Genomic DNA, 15,862 nt, shown 5'->3' on the forward strand with positions numbered 1-15,862 from the left:
CAAGTTAGAGTATGTAGGAAAGAGGGAAATTTTTTCCCAGTAAAAGTAGGCCTTAGACAAGGATGTGTGATGTCACCGTGGTTGTTTAATATATTTATAGATGGGGTTGTAAGAGAAGTAAATGCGAGGGTCTTGGCAAGAGGCGTGAAGTTAAAAGATAAAGAATCACACACAAAGTGGGAGTTGTCACAGCTGCTCTTTGCTGATGACACTGTGCTCTTGGGAGATTCTGAAGAGAAGTTGCAGAGATTGGTGGATGAATTTGGTAGGGTGTGCAAAAGAAGAAAATTAAAGGTGAATACAGGAAAGAGTAAGGTTATGAGGATAACAAAAAGATTAGGTGATGAAAGATTGAATATCAGATTGGAGGGAGAGAGTATGGAGGAGGTGAATGTACATATTCAGATATTTGGGAGTGGACGTGTCAGCGGATGGGTCTATGAAAGATGAGGTGAATCATAGAATTGATGAGGGGAAAAGAGTGAGTGGTGCACTTAGGAGTCTGTGGAGACAAAGAACTTTGTCCTTGGAGGCAAAGAGGGGAATGTATGAGAGTATAGTTTTACCAACGCTCTTATATGGGTGTGAAGCGTGGGTGATGAATGTTGCAGCGAGGAGAAGGCTGGAGGCAGTGGAGATGTCATGTCTGAGAGCAATGTGTGGTGTGAATATAATGCAGAGAATTCGTAGTTTGGAAGTTAGGAGGAGGTGCGGGATTACCAAAACTGTTGTCCAGAGGGCTGAGGAAGGGTTGTTGAGGTGGTTCGGACATGTATAGAGAATGGAGCGAAACAGAATGACTTCAAGAGTGTATCAGTCTGTAGTGGAAGGAAGGCGGGGTAGGGGTCGGCCTAGGAAAGGTTGGAGGGAGGGGGTAAAGGAGGTTTTGTGTGCGAGGGGCTTGGACTTCCAGCAGGCATGCGTGAGCGTGTTTGATAGGAGTGAATGGAGAAAAATGGTTTTTAATACTTGACGTGCTGTTGGAGTGTGAGCAAAGTAACATTTATGAAGGGGTTCAGGGAAACCGGCAGGCCGGACTTGAGTCCTGGAGATGGAAAGTGCAGTGCCTGCACTCTGAAGGAGGGGTGTTAATGTTGCAGTTTAAAAACTGTAGTGTAAAGCACCCTTCTGGCAAGACAGTGATGGAGTGAATGATGGTGAAAGTTTTTCTTTTTCGGGCCACCCTGCCTTGGTGGGAATCGGCCAGTGTGATAATAAAATAAAATATTATAATATAAATACAGTGGACCCCCGGTTTACGAAATTATTTCATTCCAGAAGTATGTTCAGGTGCCAGTACTGACCGAATTTGTTCCCATAAGGAATATTGTGAATTAGATTAGTCCTTTTCATACCCCCAAACGTACACATACAACCGCACTTACATAAATACACTTACATAATTGGTCGCATTGGGAGGTGATCGTAAACCGGGGGTCCACTGTATTATAATATTTTCTTATTATTCTATAATGAAGATAACATATTATCATGCTAAAAAGACTATCTACTACACGAGGGTCACTAAGACTATCTACAATACGAGGGTCACTATCTACAATACGAGTGACATACTACTGTATAGAAAGGCACTTGTTATGCTGAGTATTTCAAGAAAATTAGGTCAGTGTCCCAGGATAACACCCACACTAGTCGGCTTACACCCAGGTACCCATTTACTGATGAGTAAACATAGACAACAGGTGTAAAGAAACACGCCTAATGTTCCTACCTTGGCTGGGAATCGAATATTTACCAAAAACCATATATGGCTAACCCAAGCCAGGTACTAAAAATGAGCCATGTTGACTTTTTTGGGGTTATCCTAGGTTCTCTACACATATGCTGCTGTGTGTGATAATCTATAGAGAGAAAATAACTTTTTTGTTTCATGTTTATGGAGGAGTACGAGTGTATATCATAGTTAGCCCTGTGCTATACTCCGTTTTCTCTAATATAAGCCACCAAGACAAGGGTAGGAAAATGGTATTTGTTTACCATATCCTCTTCATAACTCTGTCGAAGTGCTCGGTATTATGCCAAATATTATTCATTCTGGAGTATTTAACATGTTTTATGTTATTTATATTGTTTCTTATGTCATATTAGATCAATTGTGATAGGCAAATAAGCTGTAGTGTTGATATTAGCATAATAATAAAGTATATTCTCCTGCTTCATGAGACTGAGCTCATGGCAACCGACAGTGGCTTCAAAGCCACCTTATCTTTAATGGATAATGTACTGTGTAGGTGCTTTACATAATGAGAAGCATTTCTTTTATTCATTGGAACCATGGCTAGGGCTAAAAGTAAGCAGGTTAAAACAATAAATGGAGAAAAAGAAATTGGAATGACTTATGCAGCAAGTAGAGCCACCAAACAGTACCAGCAAGTTGGTGTGGCGACCCTGGAAATTTGAAATTATGCTAGCCAAAATTAGTGCCGAATAACTGAAGGAACCGAATAACTGATTGCGGGATTTGTGATGGCGGACCTGTATGTCAAGATTATTCAACATTTCTTCAGTGTGGTGAGCAATGAGCACATTACAATTTATTCGGTGTTCATCACACACCCATTGGCATGCCCTTTCGACCAGTCAACTGATAATTCAGAATGGAGCAATTCTGAGGCCCCACTGCTCTTAACTGTCCAGTTCAGTCAACCAATAGTGTGATAGCTGGCTCCCCCAGCCAAGGTGAGGCTGTGTTCTACCACCTGGCTGTTGGTCAGATTCTCACAAACTAGTTGTATACATTTGTACTTGATGCAACCCCTGAATGGGTTACAATGATTATTATGTATATATAATGTACAGTGGACCCCCGCATAGCGAACTTAATCCGTGCAAGAGGGCTGGTCGTTATGCGAAATGTTCGCTATGCGAATTAATTTTCCCCATAAGAAATAATGGAAATAAAATTAATCCGTGCAAGACACCCAAAAGTATGAAAAAAAATTTTTTTTACCACAAAAAAATGTTAATTTTAGTACACACAAACTGAAAAAGGCATGCACAATTACATGACACTTACTTTTATTGAAGATCTGGTGATGATTGATGGGATGGGAGGAGGGGAGAGAGAGTGTTAGTGTTTAGAAGGGGAATCCCCTTCCATTAGGACTTGAGGTAGCAAGTCCTTTTCTGGGGTTACTTCCCTTCTTCTTTTAATGCCACTAGGACCAGCTTCAGAGTCACTGGACTTCTTTCGCACAACATATCTGTCCATAGTGGCCTGTACCTCTCGTTCCTTTATGATTTGTCTAAAGTGGTTCACAACAGTGTCATTGTAACAGTCACCAGCACGGCTTGCAATAGCTGTGTGAGGGTGATTTTCATCAAAAAAGGTTTGCACTTCAAGCCATTTTGCACACATTTCCTTAATCTTTGAAGTAGGCAATTCCTTCAATTTCTCTCTCCCCTCCTTTGAACCAGTTTCCCCAGGTCTGGCCTCTTGCTCTTGAAGTTGATCTATCAGCTCATCAGTGGTTAGTTCTTCATTGTCCTCCTCCACCAACTCTTCCACATCCTCCCCACTAACCTCCAACCCCAAGGACTTCCCCAATTCCACAATTGATTCCTCAACTGGTATACTACTCCTCTCAGGGTTAGCCTCAAACCCTTCAAAATCCCTTTTGTCTACACATTCTGGCCACAGTTTCTTCCAAGCAGAGTTCAAGGTTCTCTTAGTCACTCCCTCCCAAGCCTTACCTATAAGGTTTACACAATTGAGGATATTAAAGTGATCCTTCCAAAACTCTTTTAGAGTCAATCGAGTGTCTGTGGTCACTTCAAAGCACTTTTGAAACAGAGCTTTTGTGTACAGTTTCTTGAAGTTGGAAATGACCTGCTGGTCCATGGGCTGCAGGAGAGGAGTGGTATTAGGAGGCAAAAACTTCACCTTAATGAAGCTCATGTCCCCATAAAGTCGCTCTGCCACGTCTGTAGGATGACCAGGGGCATTGTCTAACACCAGGAGGCACTTAAGGTCTAATTTCTTTTCAGTTAGGTAATCTTTCACATTGGGGGCAAATGCATGGTGTAACCAGTTATAGAAAAATTCCCTAGTGACCCATGCCTTACTGTTTGCCCTCCACAGCACACACAAATTATCCTTGAGGACATTCTTTTGCCTGAACGCTCTGGGAGTTTCAGAGTGATACACTAATAAAGGCTTAACTTTGCAATCACCACTAGCATTGGCACACATCAACAAAGTAAGCCTGTCTTTCATAGGCTTATGTCCTGGGAGTGCCTTTTCCTCCTGAGTAATGTAGGTCCTGCTTGGCATTTTCTTCCAGAACAGGCCTGTTTCATCACAATTAAACACTTGTTCAGGTTCCAGTCCTTCAGTTTCTATGTACTCCTTGAATTCATGCACATATTTTTCAGCCGCTTTGTGGTCCGAACTGGCAGCCTCACCATGCCGTATCACACTATGGATGCCACTACGCTTCTTAAATCTCTCAAACCAACCTTTGCTGGCCTTAAATTCACTCACATCATCACTAGTTGCAGGCATTTTTTTAATTAAATCGTCATGCAACTTCCTAGCCTTTTCACATATGATCGCTTGAGAGACGCTATCTCCTGCTAGCTGTTTTTCATTTATCCACACCAATAAGAGTCTCTCAACATCTTCCATCACTTGCGATCTTTGTTTCGAAAACACAGTTAAACCTTTGGCAACAACAGCTTCCTTGATTGCCGTTTTCTTGCCCACAATAGAAGCGATGGTTGATTTTGGTTTCTTGTACAACCTGACCAGGTCGGTGATACGTACTCCACTTTCATACTTATCAATGATCTCTTTCTTCATTTCAATGGGTATTCTTACCCTTTGAGGTGTAGGGTTGGCACTAGAAGCTTTCTTGGGGCCCATGGTCACTTATTTTCCACAAACAGCACCGAAAACACTGTAATAATACGAAATATTCCGAGTGTATGCTTGAATGTTACCGTGGAGGCTGGCTGGTAAACAATGGGACGGGCGGCACATGTGAGGCTGGCTGAGGGCGCACATTGGACGCGTCTCGGACGAAGGTCGCTGAGCGGGTTTTTGTCCACTATGCGGGGCAAAATTTTAGCGAACAAAGCGTTCGCTATGCGGATTGTTCGCTATGCAAGGCGTTCGCTATGCGGGGGTCCACTGTATATTACTTTTTCATTTAATTTTATATTGCTTATATTTGCGATAATAGCTAAATCGTAAATGTATGACTTTATATTATTATTTGACTGTTATATTGTTATTTAGCTTATGTTGTTAGGATGTATATAAAATGTGCTCAGTTAGTCTTGATTGTCAAACTACTGTAATTATCGCTTGTCGCTCGTTATACTGCCGGCTTCTGAGCTGCGCTGTCCACGGAGCTATCACGTGATCGAGGGGGGGTGTCCTCACCTCTCGTGAAGTTTTCAGTCTGCTCTAGACTCTCTTGGTGGTTGGACAGATTGTCTGTCTCATTATTCTTGTTAGTTCTGTAGAACTTTGTTCACAGAACATTGTGTAGACTTAGTGATTTTCGACGTTGTACTGAGGTTGTGTGTCACATTGACACTCTGAACATCTCAGGTCCTTAGCTATAGCTTCTGACCTAATTTTGTACTGGTTTCTGTGTATTGTCACAGTCGCGTTTTTCCTATGCTGAACATAGATTCAGTATTATGGGAGTTTTGTAACTTGTGGAGGATCTGCTGATGGTCCCTACTTAGTGTCGTTATATTATCTCCCAGTTCCTGATTCTGTGTCGCAGTCGCTTGATACTGCATTGCTATTAGGCTTAGCATTCTTTGTTGTTCAAGCAGACTGTTCGGGTTGCCAGTCGGTGAAGAAGTTAGTTTATTTGAGGACTTTGTCAGTCACTTGTTTAAGTCTTATTCGAGTCTTGAGACATAGCTAACTACTTAAGAGCACTTACACGCATACACACACTTACTTGTACATATTTGTAATATCTTATTAAATGTTAATGTACCTGACGGTACTTAAGAATTATAAATGTGATATGTGCTTTCAGCACAATAATATTGAACTCGAGAGATTGATTTTATTTTGATTGCTATGATTTAATTTACTTTGATAATATACCTCTTGACAACTTATAGACTTAATAAATTTATTAAATTTTAATTTCTCTAGTTAGTAGCCTACCAGTTGTAATCCTAAAGCGCTATTGAACCATACTGAATTTTAATGGATAATTGGACAAGGATACTGACTACTTGTTACGAAAACCCAGTAACAGGCTGGATGATAGAAGGGCAGTCCTTTCTAGTATTCACTGGAGATCTCTAAGCTTTTAGAATCGCGTTTTTTGTAACAGTACTCGTCTATTCTGAGGTGTACAAGTATATAACCAATTGTTATGAGTAACTCTACTCTGGCTTATTATTATTGTACTGTTGATTTAGCTCTGTAAATACTGTACAGTGGACCCTCGACCAGCGATATTAATCCGTTCCTGAGAGCTCATCGTTAATCGAAATACACAAATAACCCGCACATAAAAGAGAGAAGCTTACGACGACGTTTCGGTCCGACTTGGACCGTTGTCTTTGTTGTGGACGTTTCGCCATCCAGTGGCTGGCTGGATGGTGAAATGTCTATGACAGGGATGCCCGGGTGTTGCGCATGTGTCTTAATTTCATCTTGTCGGTATTATATACCATTCTTGTACTACTACTACTACCACCACCTCTTCCTGCCTATATATAGCCGTCCTGCTCCACTTCTGGTTAGTGTGATTTTGTCAATGGTCCAAGTCAGACCGAAACGTCGTTGTAAGCTTCTCTCTTTTATGTGCGGGTTATTTGTGTATCGTTCCAGTCACGGTATTGTGCCTTTTTTTGTTAATCGAAATTATCGTTAGTCGAGTTAATTTTCACCATAAGAAATAATGGAAATCAAATTAATCCGTGCAAGACACCTAAAAGTATTGAAAAAAAAAATTTTACCACATGAAATATTAATTTTAATACACACAAACTGAAGAAGACATGCACAGTTACATGACACTTACCTTTATTGAAGATCTGGTGATGATTGATGGGATGGGAGGAGGGGAGAGTGTTGATGGTGTTAGTGTTTAGAAGGGGAATCCCCTTCCATTAGGACTTGAGGTGGCAAGTCCTTTTTCGGGGTTACTTCCCTTCTTCTTTTAATGCCACTAGGACCAGCTTGAGAGTCACTGGACCTCTGTCACACAACATATCTGTCCATAGAGGCCTGTACCTGCCGTTCCTTTATGACATTCCTAAAGTGTTTCACAACATTGTCAGTGTCACAATTAAACACTTGTTCAGGTTTCAATTCTTCACTGTCTATGTACTCCTTGAATTCCTGCACATATTTTTCAGCTGCTTTTTGGTCCAAACTGGCAGCCTCACCATGCCTTATCACACTATGTATGCCACTACGATTCTTAAATCTCTCAAACCAACCTTTGCTGGCCTTAAATTCACTCACATCACCACTAGTTGCTGGCATTTTTCTAATTAAATCCTCATGCAACTTCCTAGCCTTTTCACATATGATCGCTTGAGAGATGCTATCTCCTGCTATCTGTTTTTCGTTTATCCACACCAATAACAGTCTCTCAACATCTTCTATCACTTGCGATCTCAGTTTCGAAAACATAGTTGCACCTTTGGCAAGAACAGCTTCCTTGACTGCTGTTTTCTTGGTCACAATAGTAGCGATGGTTGATTGGGGTTTTGTGTACAACCTGGCCAGCTCGGAGACACCCACTCCACTTTCATACTTAGCAATGATCTCTTTCTTCATATCCATAGTAATTCTCACCCTTTTTGCTGTAGGGTTGGCACTAGAAGCTTTCTTGGGGCCCATGGTGACTTATTTTGCAGGTGCAATCACTAAAAAGGCTGTGATAATATGAAATGTTCCGATTGTATGCTTGGAAGCGACCGCGGTGGCTGGATGGCTTGTAAACACTGGCCAGAAGTGGACGCGTCTCAGATGGAACAAATAGTGTTGGTCGAGTTTTTTAGCGCTAGTCGAGACAAAATTTTTGCGTTAAAATGTATCACTGGTCAGATTTATCGTTAATCAATGCCATCGTTGGTCGAGGGTCCACTGTATATATTTTGGTGAAAGGAATATACAGACGAAGTAAACACTAACCCGTGTTTGACTTTGTTTTTGATTTCTTGGTTTGATCCTTGTCTTGAGACTTAAGTTACAGCCAGGTACAACAGTCCTTGGAATTGTGGACCTGCATTCATAATATTTGGGTTCCCTACTAGGAGTTACCCCTACCCAATGAGGAAAAATTCATTCCTACACACCTATAAATCTTCATAGCTTTTAATGATTTAACAGGCCTCTCCCCATTAGAATTCACTTTATCTACATACCACTCTCTCTTCTTTGTTACAATCTTAATCTTTAAGGTAATAACTTTTTATGATTTAGATCAAGCAAGGTTTATTATCAAAGCCCTCAGCTGGATCTGAAGGCCCACGGCAACGGTCTCCGCCAGCAACACTGTCATCACCCAAGGCAACACAGGTGCTGTCTGTTTATAACCTGTAAGTTTTTTCCATAATTAATGTCTAAGGTCATACACTAATTCAGAACCATGAGAGAAAGAGCATACAAGAGAGAGACATCCCCCTACCTAACTTCTTTATTTATAGGACTACTCTTGCCTAAGACAACTCTCATGGCTCCCTGATACAAAGACAATATATTTAACTAGAACTGGTGGAATTCAAACATTCAGTAACGTCCTGTATATCAAAGACTGGTTTACCAAATTGTACACTTTTTTAACCCTTTGACTGTTTCGGTCTGGAGTTTACCTGGAGTTTACCTGGAGAGAGTTTCGGGGGTCAATGCCCCCGCGGCCCGGTCTGTGACCAGGCCTCCTGGTGGATCAGCGCCTGATCAACCAGGCTGTTGCTGCTGGCTGCACGCAAACCAACGTACGAGCCACAGCCCGGCTGATCAGGAACTGACTTTAGGTGCTTGTCCAGTGCCAGCTTATATATATATATATACGTCTTATGAGCCGCCGAGTTTGATGTAAGTACAGTGGACCCCCGCATAACAATATTAATCCGTTCATGAGAGCTCATTGTTATGCGAAATTATCGTTATGCGAATGAATTTTCCCCATAAGAAATAATGGAAATCAAATTAATCCGTGCAAGACACCCAAAAGTATGAAAAAAAAACTTTACCACATGAAATATACATTTTCCTACACACAAAGAGAAGGATACATGCACAATAGTAGAGTAGTACATGCACAGTATATATTGTGCATGTACTACTCTACTAAATGAAGAATAAATGACACTTACCTTTATTGAAGATGCAGCAATGACTGATGAGACACTGTGTCCTGGGAGTGCCTTTTCCTCCTGAGTACTGTAGGTCCTGTTTGGCATTTTCTTCCAGAACATGCCTTATCACGCTGTGTATGCCACTACGATTCTTAAATCTCTCAAACCAACCTTTGCTGGCTTTAAATTCACCAATATGAGCACTAGTTCCAGGCGTTTTTCCCTGTTCACCTGGGTGTTAGTCGACTGGTGTGGGTTGCATCCTGGGAGACAAGATTAAGGACCCCAATGGAAATAAGTTAGAGAGTCCTCGATGATGCACTGACTTTCTTGGGTTATCCTGGGTGGCTAACCCTCCAGGGTTAATCGTTTCTCGGTAACTGTTTCACGTTAAGCCACACCAACAACACTCTCTCCACATCTTCGAGTAATACAGCTGATGGTGGTGCAGCAACAACAATAGCTGTGGTGCAGCTGACCATGGTGCAGCAGCAGCTGTGGTGCAGCATCAGCTGACCATGGTGCAGCTGTGGTGCAGCAACAGCTGACTGGTCCAATTTATCAGCTGACCATGGTGCAGCAGCAGCTGACTGTGGTACGATAGTATTTATCACCCTTTTTACCACAGGGTTGGCACTAGAAGCTTTCTTTGGGCCCATGGTGGCTTATTTAGCAGTTACAAGCACTATAAATAATGGAATAATACAAAATGTATCGAATGTATGCATGCAACCGGCCACCCTGGCTTGTAAACCATGACGGCAAGGCAGGCGCTCAGGCTGGACGGACAGGTTCGGGACAGGTTCGGGACGAGTCATGTTCAGAAACAGCTGATGGTGCAACAGCAGCTGACCGTGGTGCAGCAGCAGTTGACTGATCCAGCAACAGCTGACTGGTCCAGCAACAGCTGACTGGTCCAGCAACAGCTGACTGGTCCAGCAACAGCTGACTGGTCCAGCAACAGCTGACTGGTCCAGCAACAGCTGACTGATCCAGCAACAGCTGACTGATCCAGCAACAGCTGACTGATCCAGCAACAGCTGCCTAATCCAGCAACAGCTGACTGGTCCAGCAACAGCTGACTGGTCCAGCAACAGCTGACTGATCTAGCAACAGCTGACTGATCCAGCAACAGCTGACTGATCCAGCAACAGCTGACTGATCCAGCAACAGTTGGCTGATCCAGCAACAGCTGACTGATCCAGCAACAGTTGGCTGATCCAGCAACAGCTGACTGATCCAGCAACAGCTGACTGATCCAGCAACAGCTGACTGATCCAGCAACAGCTGACTGGTCCAGCAACAGCTGACTGGTCCAGCAACAGCTGACTGGTCCAGCAACAGCTGACTGATCCAGCAACAGCTGACTGGTCCAGCAACAGCTGACTGGTCCAGCAACAGCTGACTGATCCAGCAACAGCTGACTGATCCAGCAACAGCTGATCATGGTGCAGCAGCAGCTAACTGATCCAGCAACAGCTGACTGGTCCAGCAACAGCTGATTGAGGTGCAACAGCAGCTGACTGATCCAGCAACAGCTGACTGGTCAAGCAACAGCTGACTGTGGTGCAGCAGCAGCTGACTGTGGTATGATAGTATTTCTCACCCTTTTTACCACTGGGTTAGCACTAGAGGCTTTCTTGGGGCCCATGGTCACTTATTTTGCAGATGAAATCACCAAAAACGCTGTAATAATACGAAATGTTCCGATTGTATGCTTGGATGTTACCGCGGAGGCTGGCTTGTAAACAATGCCACCGGCGGAACATGTGAAGGTGGCTCAGGCCGCACATTAGAAGCGTCTCGGACTAATAGCGTTGAGCGAGTTTTTTAGCGGTATGCGAGGCAAAATTTTAGTGACAAAATGTATCGGTATGCGGATTTAACGTTATGTGATGCCAACGGTATGCGAGGGTCCACTGTATACTCATAAATTCTAACGGCTTCAAATCAAGCAGGAGAAAGCTGGTAGGTCCACATATGAGAGAATGGGTTTGTGTGGTCAGTGTGCACCATATAAAAAAAATCCTGCAGCACGCAGTGCATAATGAGAAAAAAAACTCCGACCATTTTTTTAATTAAAATGCCGACTTTGTGGTCTATTTACGTATAGTATTTATGGTTGTATTCTCATTTTCTTGGTCTCATTTGATAGAATGGAAAACATATTATAGAAATAGATGTGATTGTGATTGGTTTTACTATGAAAAGAACCTTGAAATGGAGCTCAAAGTAGAGGAAATGTTTGATTTTTGCTGATGTTCAAAAGTAAACAAATAATGTCATTTTCCAATAAATGTCCAACTAGTCATTCTAATATGCAGTCATGAAAGGGTTGACATTATTTATACAATTATTACAATAATGCAGTAGTCTGCTTAACAGTAAATCTTCTGTTTTTTGTTTGAATAAAAATTCAAAATAGAAAGCAAGAGTAATATCAGAGGGGCCTGGAGACGTGACTGATGAACAAAGAAAATGTTATTTTAGAGCCAGAAATGTCTGCATTGTTCATTCTGGACCCTATTTTGAAATTGTCATATTCTTTAATTTTCGTGAAATTGGCCAAATTGCAAATTTCTGACCACGTTATTGGGTAGTTGAAATTGGTAAATGGGCAGTTTCTTGTATTCAATCGATAGAAAAAATGGAGTTCTAAGGAAATAGCTATGAGTTTGGTCGACTGGAACAATGGAATTAGCCAAAAATAGGGATCAAAGTGAGCAAAATCTCCGATTCGTAAATATCGCTGAGGTCGTTAACTTCGCGAGAGCATAATTCCATCAGTTTTCCATCAAATTTCGTTCTTTTGGTGTCATTACAACTGGGAAAAGATTCTCTATCATTTCAAAAGAAAACAATAATTTTTGGGGGGAGAAATTCTGTGACACCAAGAGACACCTCAGGATTTGGGGTTGCGACAGTCGAGGGGTTAACATCCAAGAAAAATGCAAACAGCATAAAATTTTCCTTGTTGTCACTAATTATAGCATCAAGTAGTAACACATTTTTCACTATTCCTCAATGGGCATAAATCCCACTGAGCAGGATGGAGTGGGACCCACTATGCATAATTATATACTTTAATCATAATAAGTTAAAGACCTAAAATCACCCAGTTCCTCTAGGTTGACTTTCTTTGACAAGAATGTGGTTCTTGCTTTCCATAACTCAACAGAATGACATCATGCAAACAACCGCAAATTGAAAATAGATATCCAAATGGCTTCACATCATTAACCATAAAGCCACTGCATCCAGCAGCAGAGTTGGCAATCCTACATGTCAAAATTTACATCTATTAACTTTATACCTCTCCTGAAGTTCCAGTGTATGAGCTTAGCCAGAAATCTCTCAATTCACTGTCATCTCCCAACTCACTGTCATCTCTCAAGTCACTGTCGTCTCTCAAGTCACTGTCATTCACTATCCTCATGCCTTTTATTCCTTGGATTTTCCAAGTGCCATCAAGACCGTCCTTGGCATACTTATCTTCAATACACATCTTTCGCAGATCATAATATACTCTTCTTGCTCTCTGGTTCCTCTCATCTTCAGGATCAAAGCAGCCTTTTTTCCCATCATTATACAGTAGGGCCCCACTTTGCAGAACTTCACATTATGGCATTCTGCTAATACAGACATTTCAGATTATGACCAAAACTCTCTACATGGCTCCCATCCCCCCCCCCCACCTGACTTTTTAAAATAGTCAGTGTGTGCCACCTGATTTGTTTACATTCTCCATGACCACAACTCTCCATTATGTCTGGAAACTTTCCAAAAATTTCAAGTGTTTTAAAGTTATTTCATATTTTACATATACTCTGATAATTATACTTCTTTCTTTCTTTCAGCACACCAGCCGTATCCCACCGAGGCAGGGTGGCCCAAAACGAAAAACGAAAGTTTCTCCTTTTACATTTAGTAATATATACAGGAGAAGAGGTTACTAGCCCCTTGCTCCCAGCATTTTAGTCGCCTCTTACAACACGCATGGCTTACGGAGGAAGAATTCTGTTCCACTTCCCCATGGAGATAAGAGGAAATAGACAAGAACAAGAACTAGAAAGAAAATAGAAGAAAACCCAAAGAGGTATGTATATATATGCTTGTACATGTATGTACGGTGTGACCCAAGTGTACGTAGAAGTAGCAAGACGTACCTGAAATCTTGCATGTTTATGAAACAGAAAAGAGGACACCAGCAATCCTACCATCATGTAAAACAATTACAGGCTTTCGTTTTACACTCACTTGGCAGGACGGTAGTACCTCCCTGGGTGGCTGCTGTTTACCAGCCTACTACCTAGAATAATTATACTTAAGCTGTTTAAAGGTAGAAAGTTGAAAGTGAACACAGATGATAAGAGTAAGGTAATGATGGTATCAAACAATTTAGATAAAGACAAATTGGATATCACACTGGAGGGAAGGAGTATGCAAGAAATGAAGGTTTTCAGATATATGGGAGTTGACCTCTCAGCAGATGGGTGTATAAAGGATGAGATTAACCATAGAACTGATGAAGGAAGAAATGTGAGTGGTGCGTCGAGGTATCTGTGGAGACAAAAAACTTTATCCATGAAGGCAAAGAAGGGAATGTATGAAAGTATAGTGGTACTAACACTCTTATATGGGTGTGAAGCTTTGGTTGTAAATGCTGCAGCGAGGAGGCGGCTGGAGGAAGTGGAGATGTCCTGTCTAAGGGCAATATGTGGTGTAAATATTATGCAGAAAATTCGAAGTGTGGAAATTAGGAGGAGGTGTGGAATTACTAAAGTATTAGTCAGAGAGATGAAGAGGGGTTGTTGAGGTGGTTTGGTCATTTAGAGAATGGAAAAAGTACAATGACTTGGAAAGCATATAAATCTGTAGGGGAATGAAGGCAGGGTAGGGGTCATCCTCGAAAAGGTTGGAGGGAGGGGGTAAAGGAGGTTTTGTGGGCGAGGGGGCTTGGACTTCCAGCAAGCATGCGTGAGCGTGTTAGATAGGAGTGAATGGAGACGAATGGTTTTTGGGACCTGACGAGCTGTTGGAGTGTGAGTAGGATAATATTTTGTGAAGGGATTCAGGGAAACCAGTTAGCCGGACTTCAGTCCTGGAAATGAAAAATACAATGCCTGAACTTTAAAGTAGGGGTTTGGGATATTGGCAGTTTGGAGGAACTTCTAAACTGTTGTATCAGAGAGCCTCTGCAAAGACAGTGATTATGTATGAGTGATGGTGAAAGTTTTTTCTTTCATTTTGGGTTTTTTTCTTTTTGGGTCACCCTGCCTCAGTGGGAAATGGCCGACGTGTTCAAAAAAAAAAAATACTAGAAAGACCTTCACTGTCTAAACGAGGAGAAATATCAAACACTTTACCTTAAGCAGCAACTTCATCGAGTAAGAGACCATGAAACATGCATCAGCAGAAAACAAAAGCCATGAAAATCCCTGCCTTATTAATGCAAAATGATGTACAGGGTTTTTAGTCAGGCAAGCACCCTATGGAGAGCAGCAGTACCCCTCTCAGACATGAGGGGTCCCTATTCCTAATGTTGGCCTGGCCCTCCAGTTCTCATGATGCTGGACCATTCCAGCAGTTCTTAGCTACAACATACCTTAAAGAACCAGTGTCTGGAGTGTTCTGAGTTGGACTGCGCTAGATCAAACAGCTCCACAGTGGTTGGGTTGCGTTGTATCTTCGTCTTGAACAACTCAGTGTAGTACTCAAGGTCCCACTCATCAAATGCCAAGCCTGCATCACCAGTAACAAAGCTTTAGAAACTCTTCATAGACTGAAAAATTTATGTGCACTATATGCAATTCTGGAATAAAATTTTTTTTTTAGTCTACAAAATGTGTATTTACAAGCAAACCTTGCAAATGCCTGCAGTGTGTAAGCTTAGTGTACAGTTGACCACATGGAAGATGAGGTGAATTAGGACCAATAGAGATGCGTGGTAACTCCTCAATGTAGTAAACATTTATCATGAATCACTACAGTGTCCACAAAATTAGCATTGCAACAGATGATCATTGGTAGACGAGCTGTCAATTTCTGTTATACAGTGGACCCCTGGTTTACGATCAGCTCCCAATGCGACCAATTATGTGTGTTTATGTAAGTGCGTTTGTACGTGTATGTTTGGGGGTCTGAAATGGACTAATCTAATTCACAATATTCCTTATGGGAACAAATTTGTTCAGTAATGGCACCTGAACATACGTCTGGAATGAAATAATATCATAAACCGGGGGTCCACTGTATTAGTCTAGTGTGTCTTAGTTAAGTGCCTGCAAGTAAGTATGCCAGGGAAATTATACTAATTCTGATCAATTTCCTCTGATGAAGAGTGTACAAACCAATAATAATAGTTGTATGACAGAGTAATATTGGTTAATAAGCGTAATACTTCTATCCCTTTGCTCTTCCTCTTTTATTAGAGAATGTTAACCTAGCATGCTATCTACCTGGAGGGTGCTCCAGAGGTCAATGCTTCCATGGCACATTCCATGACCAGCCCCTGCAATGGATCAGGGCCTAATTAACCAGGCTGTTCCTG

General features: G+C 41.8%; 1 protein-coding gene across 1 annotated transcript in view; it reads right to left on the reverse strand.

Moving 5' to 3' along the window:
- Pfas (phosphoribosylformylglycinamidine synthase) overlaps positions 1 to 15,862 on the reverse strand; it is a 295,039-nt gene that overhangs the window by 193,306 nt on the left and 85,871 nt on the right. Inside the window, exon 6 of the mRNA XM_070100647.1 lies at positions 14,918 to 15,054. Within this exon, the coding sequence (XP_069956748.1) occupies positions 14,918 to 15,054 (137 nt within the window). The remainder of the gene's footprint in view (positions 1 to 14,917; positions 15,055 to 15,862) is intronic.

The sequence above is a fragment of the Cherax quadricarinatus genome, chromosome 73 (assembly GCF_038502225.1).
Source record: "Cherax quadricarinatus isolate ZL_2023a chromosome 73, ASM3850222v1, whole genome shotgun sequence".
Classification (NCBI taxonomy): domain Eukaryota; kingdom Metazoa; phylum Arthropoda; class Malacostraca; order Decapoda; family Parastacidae; genus Cherax; species Cherax quadricarinatus.